Source organism: Octopus bimaculoides, chromosome 5, assembly GCF_046866305.1.
Source record: "Octopus bimaculoides isolate indiv1 chromosome 5, ASM4686630v1, whole genome shotgun sequence".
NCBI lineage: Eukaryota > Metazoa > Mollusca > Cephalopoda > Octopoda > Octopodidae > Octopus > Octopus bimaculoides.
The window spans coordinates 50,251,147-50,268,646 of NC_142932.1; the positions used below are offsets into that span (position 1 = coordinate 50,251,147).

At 37.0% G+C, this 17,500-nt stretch overlaps 1 protein-coding gene across 1 annotated transcript in view; it reads left to right on the forward strand.

The window, feature by feature from the left end:
* The first annotated feature begins 490 nt into the window (after nucleotides 1–490).
* LOC106870956 (glutathione S-transferase) overlaps nucleotides 491–17,500 on the forward strand; it is a 22,050-nt gene continuing 5,040 nt past the window's right edge. The window contains exons 1-4 of the mRNA XM_089352237.1: nucleotides 491–1,612; nucleotides 6,850–6,945; nucleotides 15,497–15,609; nucleotides 17,393–17,491. Coding sequence (XP_089208363.1) covers nucleotides 1,480–1,612; nucleotides 6,850–6,945; nucleotides 15,497–15,609; nucleotides 17,393–17,491 — 441 coding nt within the window. The 5' untranslated portion in view covers nucleotides 491–1,479. The remainder of the gene's footprint in view (nucleotides 1,613–6,849; nucleotides 6,946–15,496; nucleotides 15,610–17,392; nucleotides 17,492–17,500) is intronic.

Sequence of the window (17,500 nt, forward strand, 5' to 3'; positions counted from 1 at the left end):
GTTGGATATGTGAATTGCGGAGGGGTTTGTGCGCGCATGCGCACGTGTATATGTGTACGAACGTATGTTTATGCGTATGAATGTATGTTTATAGACATGTGAAAGAGAAAAAAAACGTGGTGCGTGTGTATATATTCACACACACACACACACACACACACGCAAATGCAGTGGGGGTGGGGTGGGGGGTAGAGTGAAATGGGAGAGATTGAGAGGTGGAGAAGAAGAAAAAGGAAAATGTGACATTTGTAAGTGGTTAGCATGAGTTGTTTAAATCGAATTTCTTTTCTTTTTTTTTGCATTGTCATCATCATCGTCGTCGTTGTCATCATCATCATCGTCATCACCATTGTCGCTTTTATCAGCTATTTTAACCTTGTCATTGTGTGAGAACACACAAGCGCGCCCGTGCGCGCACACTCACGCACGCGCATATACACCGTTGTGTGTATGTGTGTATGTGTGTGTATGTGTGTGTATGTGTGTGTATGTGTGTGTGTGTGTGCATGGGTATGCTTGTGCGCGTCTGTGCGAGAGAGAGAGAGGAGAGAGAGAGAGAGAGGAGAGAGAGAGAGAGAGGAGAGAGAGAGAGAGAGGAGAGAGAGGAGAGAGAGAGAGAGAGGAGAGAGAGAGAGAGAGAGAGGAGAGAGAGAGAGAGAGGAGAGAGAGAGAGAGAGAGAGAGAGAGAGAGAGAGAGAGAGAGAGAGAGAGAGAGAGAGAGAGAGAGAGAGAGAGAGAGTCTGTGTGGTTTGTGCGTATGTAGATAGATAGATAGATAGATAGATAGATAGATAGATAGATAGATAAATAGATAGATAGATAGATAGATAGATAAATAGATAGATAGATAGATAGATAGATAGATAGATAGATAGATAGATAGATAGATAGATAGATAGGTTTGCATTTGCGCATGTGTGCATGCTGTTAGCATAGAAACTTGCATTACGATGTTTTATCAGAATGGTGGCAGTGGGGGGAGGTAGCGAAAGGAGATAGAAAAGCATTGTAGTGGTAAGGATGGTGGTGGAGGCGTCGATCTTGGCGGTGGTTGTCGGTGTGCGAGGATGGTTTTCCCCTGGTGACAACAGTAGTGATAGGAGTGAGTTTGGTGGTGGGAGTTTCAGTTTGTGTGTGTGCGCGCGTGTATGTGTGTGTATGGGGGGGGGGGAGTGTGCGGCGATTGTGTGCGTCGGTCATTGCATGAATACATATCACACACACACACACGCTCGCGCATATATATATATATATATATATATATGTATATATACAGAGACTGCTGCTTAGTTTCATCAACCATTTAACGTCATTCAGTCGTTTGTGCGGCTTCATTCGTGATTGCTCGTTTCAAGAGGCAGCAGTCTAGCTGAATAGACAGAGAGTAAACTTTAAAGAACTATCTCCATCCCTTATATGCTTCTTTGAAGGCCTTTGGCTTTTTAAAACTTGTTCTTGATTAATATTATAATATCAACCATGGTAAAATACGAATTGAAATACTTCAACGTTAAAGGTCGTGGAGAAATTGTACGGGTCGTTTTAGCGGCCGCTAAACAGGAGTTTAAAGACACAAGATATGAGTTTCCAGACTGGGCCAATCACAAGCCAGGTAAGTAGATACGCTAATCCTTAAAGCATAATATAATCGGTTTTGTTGCAAAAACGTATCTTTTATTTGTTTCAGTCGTTAGACTGCGGCCATGCTGGGGCACTCCCTTGAAGAATTTTTAGTCGAATGAATCGACCCCAGTACTTATTCTTTTGTTAAGCCTGGTACATAGTACTTATCCTATCGGCCTCTTTGGCCGAACCACTAAGTTACTGGGGCGTAAACACACCAACAGCGGTTACCAGTGGTTATCACACACACACACACACACACACACACACACACATATATATATATATATATATATATATATATATATATATATATATATATATAGAGAGAGAGAGAGAGAGAGAGAGAGAGAGAGAGGGGTTATGAGCGATAGTGGTGTCAATTAGACCTAGAGGGTTCAGGTAATGTTGAGTAAGTGCTATGGATAGACTATTGTTAAGCTCCATGTTCGGAGATTATACGAATAAGGGAGTCCAACGTAGGTCATATATCAGCGTGTGAATATAAGGATTTACTTTTCATAATGAGATAAAAAAAACCAAGGCTGTGTATAATATAGAACATTTATAAATAGGTCTTATATAAATGTTCTATATTGTACACAGCGTTGGTTTTTTATCCCATTACGAAAAGTAGATCCTTATATATATATGTGTGTGTGTGTATACGATAGACTCTGTTTCCGTCAACCAAATCCACTCACAAGGCTTCGGTCGGCCCGAGGCTAAGACACCTGTCCAAGGTGCCACGCAGTGGGACTGAACCTGGAACCATGTGATTGGGAAACAAACTTCTTACCATACAATCACGACTGCGCTTCTGTTGACATGTAATTTATCTGTTTTGTTTTCCTTTTATTTTTTTTCTGCTCAAATCTTGTTTAACTTGTTTCTGTCATTATACTTCGGCCATGCTGGGAGAAAGCCTTGAAGGGTGTAATCGATCTCAGTACTTATTATTTAAACATTTTTATGTTTTATAAGCTTGGTATTTGTTTCTTTTTTCCGGATCACTAAGTTACAGAAACGTAAAGAAACACACACCGGTTGTCAAGCGGTGGTGAGTGACAAACACAAAGACACGCACGCACACACACGTACGTACGCACACACACACACACACACACACACACATACGCGCGCGCGTATGTATGTATGTATGTATACACGACAGGCTTCTTTCACATTCCGTCTAGCAAATCCGCTCACAGGCCGGCCCTATAGTGCAAGACTAACATGCCATCAGAGGGACTGAACCCAGAACCATGTGGTTGGGGAGCGAGCTCTTTCTCTAGTCTCATCCAGTAGGCTACGTCTGTACTAAAAGTGCACCTTCAAAGAATGTTTTAAATGCTTTTTTTTTTCAAAATTCCTATTCCTTTATTTATATATTTATTTATTGCATAAGCACAAAGCCACACGTTTATTTGGTATGTAGGATATTTTTATCAACTACAAATGGATGACAGGTTCTGAACACATATTGCCTACAGCAGACCCAAAAGTGTCGCCCGAGGCGGACCGCTCCTACCGCCCCAACCTCTTCCTACGTTTGTGACTTTATATAAAATACATTTATAGAGTTGTTGTTATCTTTTGTCGTAAGACTGTTAAATGATATTTATGAGCGACGGGCGAAATGCTTAGCAATATTCCCCCACCCACGCCGAGGTCGACTTTGCTTTTCATCCTTTCGGGGTCGATAAATTAAGCACCAGTGATAAAAGAAGTCCCCGTTTCAGGTTTTACGTTCTTTTGTTCAACACGAAAGTATTCAATAATAGTTCAGTAATATTTCGATTTGTAGAGCGTAGTACGAGTTATGGTTCTTTTCATTTTTAAGTTCACATCCCTTCCTTCTTTGCATCATCGGATCGATGAATGATCCCGAGTGACTTCGTTATCAAATCACTGGCAGTTGTCCTCGGACACCAGTGTGAAATTACCTAAAATTTCTTCTTTCTTATGCGAATTAATTAATGTGGAAGCACCAAAATTGTCTTTGCTTCTCCGAGCGTTAAGAACCCTTGCTACACCGCTGACAAGTTGTCATCTTGTTGGCTACATACTAACAAGTTCATCACACCTTTCTGAGAACTAAAAACGTAAATATTCAGAATAACTGCCGCAAGATATTTTGTCCAACGCTTGTCAAATAGTTTGTCCAATCCACTATCTTGGAGTGGTTCATTAGTTAATTGACTCTGAAAGGATTGAAAAATAAAGTTGACCTCTGACTGAAGAGATCCCAAACAAATAACTACAAAGTATTTTGTAAGACACTCTTCATGATTCTGCCAATTCGTCGTCTCGGTATTGGGGGCGGTAAAATAAATATCAGGCGTAGGTACTGGAATTTACTAAACTCTCGGCATGGCAGGAATGGTAAAGTGTCAAACTTATTGCAAAGCATTTAGCCTGATATTTATTTATACCCGCTCACGCTGTAAGTGTAAATCCGGTCGAGACCGACTTTAGGTTTTCATCACCTACATGGTAGATGAAGAAATTCTAGGATGTTTCAAACGATAAAACCCTACCCTTTGTGATTGTGTGCCAATGCAAGAAAGTATCGCTAATAATCGAACTTATGGAGATTGCTATAAATGTTTGCATTCCTATTTTGGTGCACAAAATTTTTAAACTCTTCGTAACATCGTTTTGTAGTGAAACCTCTCAAAAATTTCTACTTGGGCTTCGATTATGTTCCATAGCTTATGGTTATTGAAAGAGTAAACACTCGAACACTTGGTTTGACGAGCAGAGTAATATAGATTATCCTAAGGCGGAGAGCTGTCAAAATCATTAGCACACCATGCAAAATGTTTAGCGGCATTTCGTCCGTCTTTACATTCTGAGTTCAAATTCAGCTGGGGGTCGACTTTGCCTTTCATCCCTTCACAGTCGATAAAATAAGAACCAGTTGAGCACTGGGGAGGTCGAATTAATGAATTTACCCCTGGCCCAAACTTGCTGCCCTTGTGCCAAAATTTGAAACCTATTATTATTAAAATAGTAGAAAGGAATATTTTGGCATCTCCTGTGTTGTTTGGGCTTCTCTTTTCTTCCATCTTTCTTTTTATACAAAACGTTTTTCCTAATTGACATCGTCGTCGTCATTATTGTTTAGCCCCTTATCAATCCTGTTCGAGCAGGTAAACATTTTATCTGCTTGCTATATCCAAGGAATCCAGCATCACTTTATTCAGCGTTTCTTTTTCAAAAACTTTAGAGTGTGATTTGAAAAAGAGATGATTACTAATTTTAGTGACTTAGAGTTAGCTCCCATTCTACGCTCTCCTCATAGACTCGTTTCTTCCCTACGGACCAGGGAGTGTGTTTAATTTAAACTTTTTTTTTTTCACAACTGGACTGAAGATAATTCTTTCTCATTTGCTGGTAATTTTCTTTAATTATCCCAGCCCCTTCATTTCTGAGACGATCAAATAAAGTAGCCGTCAAATATTGTCTCGCCTTTGGTCATAATCCGGAATTTCGGATTAAGCGTCCAACTCATCATGACAAAGGTCAGTATTCTTATGCTTTATAAGAATACTGACAAAGTTAGCATATATCATATATATACATATATATTGGTTTCAAATTTTGGCACAAGGCCAACAATTCTGGGGATAAGGATAAGAGGAAGTCCATTATATCGATCCCAGTGCTCAACTGGTACTTATTTTATCGACCCCGAAAGGATGAAAGGCAAAAATCGACTGCAGTGGTACTTGAACTCAAAACGTTTACCCGGCTTGCTAAATATATATATATATATATATATATATATATATATATATATATATATATATATATATATATATATATATATATATATATATATATATATATATATATATATATATATATATATATATATATATATATATATATATATATATATATATACACAAAAAAAAAGATTTAATGAAAGCTTTATTCACTTTCTACTTTCTTACGCCCCATTCTGAAGCAGCATACACCCAACCAGAATATGTTACACCGCACTAAAATGAGTCACGTAGGGTGGGTAATGTGGTTCATCTTGAGAAACACTGATATAGCCGATTGCAGAGAGATAGACAGACAGAGAATCTACCCTAGTACTTCACTGATACATAATTTATTGAATTCGAAGGGACGAAAGGCAAAGTTGGTTTTCGAGGTGGGATTTGAACTGAGAACCTAGTAAGATGAAACAAACACCGAAAAACATTTAATACGCCGCTCTAATGACTCTGCTAATTCACTGTCTTCAGTCAAGTACTGGCTGAGATCAATAATATGATCGATTATATCAATTATAATATATAATCGATTCTCTGAGTTCCCATCTCACTGAACTCAACTTAGTCTTTCATCTCTTCAAGGTTGACAAATAAAGTACCTTTTTTCCTTTTTCGTAAAGTATTAGGTGCCTCATCCGAAATTCTGCTGCCCCGACAAGAAATCGATGGCAGAAATACATTCATATAACTCTAGATATATTCTAGATACACAAAATTAAGCGGAATTCTGGTCTAAGCACCCCATAAGTTCCTTATTTTTGGAAATTTCCAGAAAAATTTTGTGAACTTCGTTTCTACACAAGGGAATTCATACGATTATGCAAAACAAAAAATATTTTGTCTGTTTGTGTGATTTAAGGGCAATTTAGCTATTATTAATTTTAGCACATCTCACGACCACCTGATACCTTCCTCGTTTCTTTGCCACTCTGACATGTATTGTTGTTTCTCAAAATCTTAATATATTTAATGGAATGTTGATGCACCCAAGGGTGGTCCATTGCTGGAATTTAAGCAAAAATTCGGACTTTCCGTATTTTAGACTGATTTTTAAAAAATCCGAGAATGAATGGAAATTTTAAGATTTATGAGGCTGGAGGGTTAACATTCTTTGTTTCAATCCCTCTTTTGGGTTTTTTTTTTTCAAAATTGTGTGAATTCTCATGTGTAGAACACAAATTCGGACAAATTTTTAGAAAATTCTAAAAAGTAAAACAGTCATGAAGGCTTATATACAGGGTGCTTAAATCAGAATCCTGCCCCAAAATAGTTCTAGAAATGCAGAATAAAAACGCTGCATTTGAATAAAAGTCCTAATGTTCACTAGCTAGAAAACCTTTGATCATAAGTACGCTCGATTAGAGCTGGAGATGAAACAACAGCAACGAAACTTATTTGGTTTAATTTGCATTTCTCATACATAATTTCTTTACAGAAATACCTGGAAAAGCTCTTCCTATATTGATAATCGATGACAAGACGGTCCTTACTCAGAGCATAGCAATCGCCCGCTATTTAAGCAAGTCATATGGTAAGTATAAAGCATGTTATCTGAGTACATTTTATATATGGGAACAAAGCAATTGGGTCATTTGGAAAATTAATTTAATTAATATTTGGTAAGTAACAATATGACTGACGCAAAATATCTGAGAGGAACGTTGTGTATTTTGATTACAAATATCATAAAATCTCAACTAATTGATGCCCTGCTACGTTTGTTTGGGCATTTGTTTACTGAGTGTTATTATTTTAACTTGGGGAGATCATATGATGGGTTTTTGGGCAGATGGAGACATTCTACGAAAGATAGTGTTTCTCAAGTGCATATGGTTTTACCTCAGAATGGGGACCGAATAAGTAACAAGTGATTAAAATGTGAATTAAAATTTCTTTAGAATATTAATATGCTGTGCCAGGTGGTGAGCTGGCAAGGTCGATAGCACGTCGGGAAAATTACTTAGCGGTATTTCGCTCGTCTTTACGTTCTGAGTTGAAATTTCGCCAAGATCGACTTTACCTTTTATCTTTTCGGAATGGATAAAATAAGTATCAGTCAAGCACTGTAATCGACTTACCTCTCCCACCAATTTGCTGGTCTGGTGCTAAAAGTTAAAATCACTGTTAATATGTGTACTTTCTCCGTTTATAGTGAAGTACACTTTTTTTTAACTAAGAGGTTTATGGATTAAAAAGGATTCTGTTAAACACTGTTCTAATATATGTGACTGGGCAGACACTTATGGAGATACATGGACAGACATATAAGTAGATAGTGGGACAGACATACAGGTAAACAGACAGAAGGACGAGCATGAAAGTCAACAGAAATTTAAGGAGGCAAACATCTAAGTAGACAGACAGATAGATAGATAAAACAGACAGACATGTAATTCAGATGAATAGCAAATAGCAAAGTTACTGACGAAAGCAATGTTGTGACTATAGTAGATATGAGTTTCTAGATAGATAATTCTCATGAAAGATATCATTTCAAAGTAATTTTATAATTGCATTTTAAGTATTTAATCAATTTAACTATCTGCCAACATGTCCATTTGTCTGAAACATTTCTCATTTTACATATATCTATTACCGAAGCCTCAAGACTTGCTTTCTTCTATAAACCCCAAAATACCAAAACTTAAGTCAGTTCCTGACCATCTTCAAAGACCATGTAAAAGCCATATTATTATTATTATTATTCAGTAGTTTTATTTTTATAACGTGCTTTCACTTCACTACCGAGCGCAGCTCTGTGCGCCTTGGGTATGTGCTGTGGTTTGCTGTGGTGCTCTTATGTTTACTGTATTGAAAGTGTTTTGCGTAGAATGTGTGCAGTACCCAGTAGTGCAATTTTCTGTATGTTATATATATTTGTAAGTCCTGGTGTTTTTGTTATGTATTTGTCTGAATATTTTTTTATTATACCTAAGGCACCTACTATGATAGGAATTGTTTCTGTTTTTAGATTCCACATTCGAGTTATCTCTATTTCCAGGTCTTTGTATTTTGAAAGTTTTTCCATTTCTTTTTATTATTATCATTATTATTATTATTATTATTATTATTATTATTATTATTATTATTATTATTATTATTATTATTTCTATTATTGAATGAAAGAGCAGCACACGCCATCAAAGTGATGCTGGGCTACAAATATAAAATGCCCAATATACTCATCACGACTATCCGTCTGACAAGAGTACTCCTGGAACATGCATCACAACCATATGGGCGCGACATGGTGATCTCATATCACGATAAACAGCGAATGACCTTGCAGGTGGGGCCCTGTTAGAATTCTTCATGTCGAGGAGCCCGTTCCACTCAAAAGGTCCCTGAATAAAGTTTGCTTAAGGGTGATGAACGAAACAGTCATGTTTTCAAGGGTGAATTATTCAAACCCAAAGTATCTTTCTCAACACATGACTATGATGCGCCCTGTGCTTGCTTGAGAAATGCGTCGTTTTGGAACTTGTGAATAGTTATTGAATTTTGTTATTATGAAGAGAGTAATTTTGGTTTTTGTTCTACCATTTTGTTAAGCGTCCGCTAAAGCTAGTCCGCTTTGGGAAAATTTAACCCCTTCGAGTCGAATTTTAGATGGTTTTAGTACTACGATTAAAAATTATGGGTAAAAATATGGCTTCGAAGATCCAGGGGTAAGTTAGTTGTTCCTACAGTCAATACATTAAACATTTCCTATTACTGCATGTTAACAGAAATGTATAAACAACAATAGAAATGTCAAAAAAAAAACGCAAATAAAAAGACGTGAAAGCTCCACTACCACCAGTGCCAACCAAAATATCAACAACTAGCACGGAAAATTGAAAGACGAAATTTCAAATTGTCGATTCAACACACCCAAAATTTCCACCACCACTGCTATGAACCACAAATAAAAATCGAATAACAAATCCAAAGTACCGGTTTTGCAAACGCCATGCGACCGGAGAAAGTAATTAAATTAACATCTCAAATCAAAAATGCTACATTGCCTTCTGACCGTCTTGTATTGGCCAAGTTCTGGGCTGGAGATTTTGCTCCTCCGTTTTCTGTGAAACTGGTTAGGTGCACCATTTGTTGTCAATGCCCGCTGAGTGATGGACTGGGTATGCGGTGTGACATCTTCAGAATTTTCTTGACAGTGACTAGGCGTGGTAGCTGTCTCGCTTTTCACGGCTTGTCAAACTCACTTTCCACGATTTGTCTCTTTGACAAAGCTGCTCCGAGATGGTTGTTTGCGATATATTTTGGAGAGTCCTCTCCAGTGTATGCACGTCGCCGTTTTCAGACAACGACGTTTTAAAGAAACGTGTCTAAATACCTTTTTTTTTGGTGTAGTCACTCCAGCTAGGATTCCAGACAGAGGAGCCCGAGTAGCTCTTTATCCCACAATTTTTCTAAATCGGACATCCTCCAGCTAGGTCTGCTGGGCCTCCTCAGTGAATCTGTACAGTTTCTTTTTGGGAAAACGTTCCAGCAAAGGAGACCTTGCCAGCATGCCTCTGCTGTTGTCTTTGTAGGGATTACTGCTCCCGTTTTCACTGTCGCTACTGCCGTTGTTATTACTATTGACGGAGACGTTGTTGTTGTTTCTCTTGCTGGTGTCACTGTTAAAAACCTTTGCCAATCAGTTTACAAATACTGCAGTTTAAAAACGGTCTTGGGCATGTGTCATGACAAACCCCATACATATGGGGCGGCTACAAGATTACAAGGATGGTATAAGATAGGCCATGGTGAAACTGGATATAACTGAATGTCCGTCATACGTAATTCATGCCAAATTGGGATCTTTTTTAAAACGGGGGCCACATTTTTCATTAATGTTTTACGTAGTGTTTTTGGTACCGAAAGACTTTCAAACTTCGTATACTTATCTATTTTGTGTTATAGAACAGAAAAATATTTTTGTATTCGAATTTATTTCATGTAAAAAATTGTCTTATTTCGATCATTTCAACCAATCACTGACAAGTATTCAGTTGTTTAGATTTACTCCTTTGGCTCATTAAGCGATGTAAAGCGTATTTAATCTCCATACCTTCGTTTTATTAGCTTTTTTCATTTTAAATTTGCTTTAACCCTAACCCTAACCCTAACCTTAACCCTAGGGTTAGGGTTAGGGTTAGAGATAGGGTTAGGGTTAGGGTTAATTGTTTCAGAATCGTTTGTTTATGTAGTCGGCACTTAATGTATATCGGCTGAATGGACGTCAGTGATTGGTTGAAATTACAGAAATACGACAACTTTAACATGGAATAATTTATGGATTTCTTTTTTTTTTAAGAAGACTAAGAGAAAAAGATGTTTTATATGACACATTCTACCAGTGTTCCAAGTTTCAAAGTGTTTCGTTAATGAAAAATGTGGCCCCCGTTTTAAAAAAGATCCCCAAATTGTATCACTACGGAATGGACGTCGAAAATTTGTTTTGAAAAAGAAAAATTCTTTGGAAAAAGAAAAATTCTTTGGAAAAAGAAAAATTCTTTGGAAAAAGAAAAATTGTAAAAATTATGACATTTATTCATATTATAGTATTTTATTATTTATTGTTTACTAGCAGTTTACCCAACATTACTCGGGAACGTCAATTAATGTAAAGCATTCAAAATAAATGAAAAATGATAAGCGATCCGATCACAATAACCCATATGATATCCAAAATGTTTGGTTAATAATTAAGCGAGAAAATTATTTAAGATCAGTAACATAAACATGAGATTACTGCTTCGATACAATTAGCAGTGTATCTCGGCGTTGCTAAGTTTATAAACCTGACCTTATATATTATTTCCTGTTCCGTGGATAACTATAACGAAGTCTTGAATATATCGGAGTCTTCTTCTTCTTCTTATTATTATTATTATTATTATTACTATTATTATTTATTACTCATCCCCATCCCATTACTTCCCCACATTCATTGTGTCGTCCCCTCTATGTTGGCACCTTGTGGGTAATAAAGAAAAAAGTTTACAAATACTGCTGCTGTTGTTACCATTGCTGTCGTCATCGTCGTAATTCTAGTAATTTTTGTTGTTATTATTTTTATTTTGTTGTTGCTGCTGTTGAAAATCTCGCATTCATTAATGAGTCTCCGACATCCATATCCGACATCACTACAACTTCTGCCGCTGATAGATGCGTTGGTGGTTGTGGTGGTAAGAAAATAAAAAGTGGAGGGAGGCCTTCGCTCGTATATGTGGTAGTGGCAAGAGACATGTCTCCTATGTCATACAGTCTATTTGCATTCGTATTTTTTGGGAACGCCATGCTAAATATTTTGTAATACGAAACGTGCCCCATAAGGTCTACACTTACTGTCCCATCGTTTCACAGTTGGATCCCCTTTTCAAAGAAATGCACAAAGTCTGACTTAACAAAAAAAAAATTCTCAACAAAAGCAACGGGTGTTTTAGATAAAGAGAGGCACAGCCAACACAATAATAATAATAACAATAATAATCCTTTCTGCTATAGACACAAGCCCTGAAGTTTTTTGGGGTGGAGTGGGGCTTGTCGATTACATCGACTTCAATACTTCAGTTTGTACTTATTTTATCGACTCCGAAAACATAAAAGGCAAAGTTGACCTCAGTAGGATTTGGACTCAGAGCATAAGGAGGTGAAAGAAATGTCGCTCTCGACGCATTAACAATTCTACCAGCTCATTACCTTAATTTTTGTCTTAATTCTGACACGAGACCAGTGATTTGGCGGGAGAGGATAAATTGATTACGTCGACTCCAGTAATTAACTGCTCCTTATTTTATCGACCACGAAAGGATGAAAGGCAAAGTCAACCTCGGCATTTGAACTGAGAAGGTAAAGATGGAATAAATGCCGCTAATCATTTTGCCCTGCGTGCTAACGATTCTGCCAGCTCGCCACCTTGATAATGATGGTCATGGTGGAGTAGATTTTGTCCAGAATGACCTCTTTGATGTGTTAGCATTCATCGCTCATTCATATTCTACCTTTGATATCATCCCATAGATGGGCTGAGTCCCTTGACATTTAAAAAAAAATCAACATCAAATTTAAAATAGTAAGTGGCTTTTGCATTACAAAGTACATCGTCTACTGCCTCTATGAACTCGCAAGCTCCGTACACCCTGACTTCTAGCTAAATCTTCTCGACATGCTATCTCTCTCTCTCTCTCTCTCTCTCTCTCTCTCTCTCTCTCTCTCTTTATATATATATATATATATATATATATATATATATATATATCCATTTTAAATGTTTTTTTCTGACTGAACAGCCAATGAATCGCTCATTATTTTCTAAAAACTTGTGATTCAAAGGCATTATTTCTCTTCTGATGCATGGAAGAAATTAATATTCTATTTTGTTTCCAGACGTATTCATTACTATGTTTAGCCTACTATGTTTGGCGTACAAACACAGCTTCTAAAGCAATGCTTCACATACTTTTAATCCAAGCACTGCACTTTCGAGCATATAAAATTTAGGTCAGATTATAAATATGTTGGTGTATTTCATAGGCGGTGTCAGGATTTCGACTGAGGATGGGGGGGAGGGCTCTCATTTATGAAAATGACTCCACTTTTTGCTGTCGAATTTGTGGAGATTACAGAATTAAAATAAATGTTAGATAATAAGTTTATTTGCAAGAAGGTGCGGCGATGGGGTCCGACCGTCCCTATCCAAACACCCGAGTTATTTATGTGCTGTTAGTGCATAAAGTTTAGAAAATAAATTTTAAAAAGCGTTTATGTATTTTAACCAATAAATGCTAGTAGTTTAAACTAGGAAAATTTGTAATACTTTTTGGACCTTAAGCATCGAAAAGAATCCTCATGATATCTGTTCTGGTGTTCTGTGCTCTGAGTTCAAATCATGGCTGAGGTCAACTTTTTTTTCATTGACTTTGCCTTTCATCCTTTCGGGATCGATAAATAGGTACCAGTTGATCACAGGCATCTCTGTAATTGACTTACCCTTCTCCGACAATTCTGGCCGTGAGCCAAAATTTGAGATCAATATTACCACTTAGAACATTAGGTGTCTTTTAGCGGAGTCCCCGTCTGGCCCAACTGATTGCATTTGGGCCAGGTCTCCAGTTTGAGGATATGTTTCTTCCTTTCTACTCACTCGTCTAGGATGTAGTATCCGTAACCTTGTAAAAGGTCATAGGTACTTCTTTCTCTGCTGACCAATAAATAAATATAAATATAGTTATCAAAATTTATATTTAGAATTTCAGTTTATATTTTTCTCATTTCAAAATATTATATACATAATTATATTTATGCAGCTTAGTTATATCTTGCAACGCAGTAATGTTACTTCCATGGCGATCATTTGGGACCTAATAAAAAAGAAATTTCGACTCTGTGATACTCATAGCTTTCTAGGCAAACATTATTAGCAGCTTACCGGAAAGGAATTAACAACAATTGGTAGTTGAAACAAACATACAGCGGAACATTTTTGTCCCTAGTTTAGGATAGATGAAGTGGTTTCGTTGTGAAACAAAGACACGTTACTGTAAGTAATTTACTCACATATAGTAGTGAGATCAGATCCTGCATACATCAGTCCACACAGATTTCCAATTTTCAGATGATTGATATAATAAATACCAGTAGAATGAGCGTAAATGAAGACGGCGAGCTGGCAGAAGCGTTAGCACAAAGGACAAATGCTTAGCGGCATTTCGTCCGTTTTTACGTTCTGAATTCTAATTTCGCCGAGGTCGACTTTAACTTTCATTGTTTCAGGTTCGATAAAATAAGTACCAGTTGAGCACTGGGGTCTGTGTAATCGACTTACCCTTTCCCTTGAAACTGCTGGCCTTATTCCAAAATTTGAGACCACTGTTGGCTTAAATGGATGACGGTTGATTACAGCAGCGATTTCCAAAATGACAAACACTAGGCTCCATCCCCACAAAAATAGTCAGTGAAAATTTGAGACACCACTCCCTTTTTATTAATTGTTTATAATTCTTTCATCCAAAAGGATGAAAGGCAAAGTTGACGTCAGCTTTGAAATCAGAACGTAAATTGCCGTAACCAAATAATGCAATTTGTCCGGCATACCAACAAGTTCATCAAATTACCATCCTTTCCCTGTTTAGTAATGAAAGAACAAATTAGTATTTGTATCCATATAATTCTTATATCTTAGTCATGTTTTTTGACAAATTTTAGAAGTTGGAAACCATTTTTATTTTATCAACCATAGAAATTTAGTCGTTCCCCTCTTTCAGTCCTCGCCTTCCCTCCCCCACTATGAGAAACTTTGAAAAACACTGGAATAGAGGGTAGACTTTGTAACCGCCAGAACTTCTACATTTTCCCAAGTATATCCAGATTAACTTAAGTACAAACAAATTTTCTAACGAGCAGTACTCATTCACAAGGTTTATGGACATGTAACTATGCTTTCGCTATTTGTCTTAGGCTTATTGGTTGGGTATTCAGCTCAGGATCGTAAGGTCGTGGGTTCGATTCCCAGAAGTGCGTTGTATCCTTGAGCAAGACACTTTATTTCACGTTCTCCACTCCTCGCAGCTGGCAAAAATGAGTTGTGCCTGTAACTGAAAGGGCCAGCCTTGTCATACTCTGTGCCACGCTAAACCTCCTTGAGAACTACGTTAAGGGTACGCGTGTCAATGAAGTTCTCAGCAGCTTGCACGTTATTTTCACGAACAGGCTGCTCCCTTGATTGGATCAACTGGAACACTTATCGTCGTGACCGACGGAGTGCTAAGCCTTAGATACCTCTGTCGTTACAAGCAAACATAGATATTCTATCAACCGGTCCTCCCATCTTTGGCGCTGTTAAACATCAACGATGTGACAGCTGGATGGAGAGAGGGCTGCACCAGCCCCTGGCGAGTATTTATTTTCGGCTGAGTAGATTGAAGCAACGTAAAATGAAGTGCCTTGCTCAAGGACACAACACGCCGACAGTCCAGGAATTCAACCCACGACCTCAGAATAATGAACTAAATGCTCTTTCAACTAAGCCACGCGTGTTCACAAAGCCTCCGAACTTATTCTCAGCTAATGTTTTAATTTTTAATATTTTTCAGGTTTCTACGGTAAAAATGAGGACGAATGCTTCAAGATTGATGAGATTATAGATTGTTTCTTGGATGTTTTTAATAGCCTTGTTAAAATTAAATTCTCCCCGGACAGTATGAAGGCAAGTACTTAACTTCATTGATTCTTTAATATATTACGAAATCCAGGTGATGAATTGAATTGTGTGTGTGCGTGTTTAATATTTCGCTTAGGCATTGTGAGACTAATAACCTGGTGTAGAACAGAACGAAGTGTTAGACGAGTATAGAGAGGTAATAAGAAAATGAAATGACAATGGAAAAAAAAAACGATTGTGTTAAGAACTTCATTAGCTTATAGCTGCTTCTGCTATAAGATGTAGTGGACTCATAGTTGAGTACCTGAGTATAACCTTATAGCTTCATTGGAGCCACGAACGTGAAGTGTAATTTACTTGGGAATAGAATATATTTGTGCATAAATAGGGAAAGGCATTACCAGTGAGAAAGTCAATACAGATGTATCTTATATATTTGCATATGGGTATATATTTGTGTGTGTTTATATGAATTTGACGGCTTTTGTGTATTTAGATAGTCAAAATAGTTCTTATATAAGAGCATGTGTATTATATTTCATTTTAACATATGATATATTTATGTAACTTGTTTGTGTGGGTATATAAATGTGACTTTGACCCAGATAAGTTTTTATAAAGCGCATTGTATAATTATATCTATAACATTCAGTTTGATATATAATTACATAATAAATAAAAATTAGTCGTGCTTCTTGGTACTCAGGTCAGAGTATGCAGTTTCGATTTAAAACGCAGACATGACTGTGCAGTTAATAAGCTTGCTTTGCAATTACGTGGTTTCAGATTCTGTCCTACTGAGTGGCACGTTGGGCCTTCTACAATAGACTCATACCGACCAACGGCTTATGAATGAATTTGATTGACGAAATCTGCGTGGAAGCCCGCCGTATATTTATCTGACTGTCTGTCTGTCTGTCCATGCGTGTGTGTTCGCGCACGCGAGTATGTGCGGATAATTGCTATCATCTGTAGATGTGGCGTGCGCAGATCAGGTATTTCGTTTAACGAAAAACCAGAGGAATTTATTGGTCCAGGCAACACACCAGATTTGGATTCACGCGCGTATTTTCGTCTCCCCCCATCTCATCATCCATCCCACCCTCGCCTCACCGCTTGACAACGGGTGTTGGTTTGTTTACGTCCTCGTAAGTTAACGATCCGGCAAAAAGAGCATTAGAATAGATACCAGACGTAAGAAAAATTATGTGCTGGGTCGATTTGTTGGACTAAACGAAGGTGGCGAGCTGGCAGAATCGTTAACATTCCGGGCGAAATGCTTAGCGATATTTCGTCTGTCTTTGTGTTCTGAGTTCAAATTCCTGTATGCATGTATGTGTGTGTGTATAGATATCTATGTATCTGTAACAATCTTTTTAACCCATATATATATATATATATATATATATATATATATATATATATATATGAGAAAGTTTGTTTGTGAAAGCACGTAGTTGGATGTATAAAAGATAATAAGAGTGAAAAAACTACAGAAGGCTTGTGTTACATGGTTAAAGTATATATTTAAATTATGTCAGAAAAATGTTAGAAAATCTTTTTGGTAGACTGGAACGAACACGACACAATGAAGTAGAGAAATTTGAAAAGACAACACGAAACCGGTTATTTCTCAAAATACAATGTTTAGATACCAAATAGATTTTCTAACATTTTTCTAACATTTTTCTGACATAATTTAAATATATACTTTAACCATGTAACACAAGCCTTCTGTAGTTTTTTCACTCTTATTATCTTTTATATATATATATATATATATATATATATATATATATATATATATATATTTATTTATTTATTAAAGGAGGAGCTTAAGGCCAAATACAAAGAAACTTATCTAAGGCTATTTGATTATATGGAGACAAGACTGGAAAGCAAGCAACTTTACTTCGTTGGCGATAGGGTGAGTTTT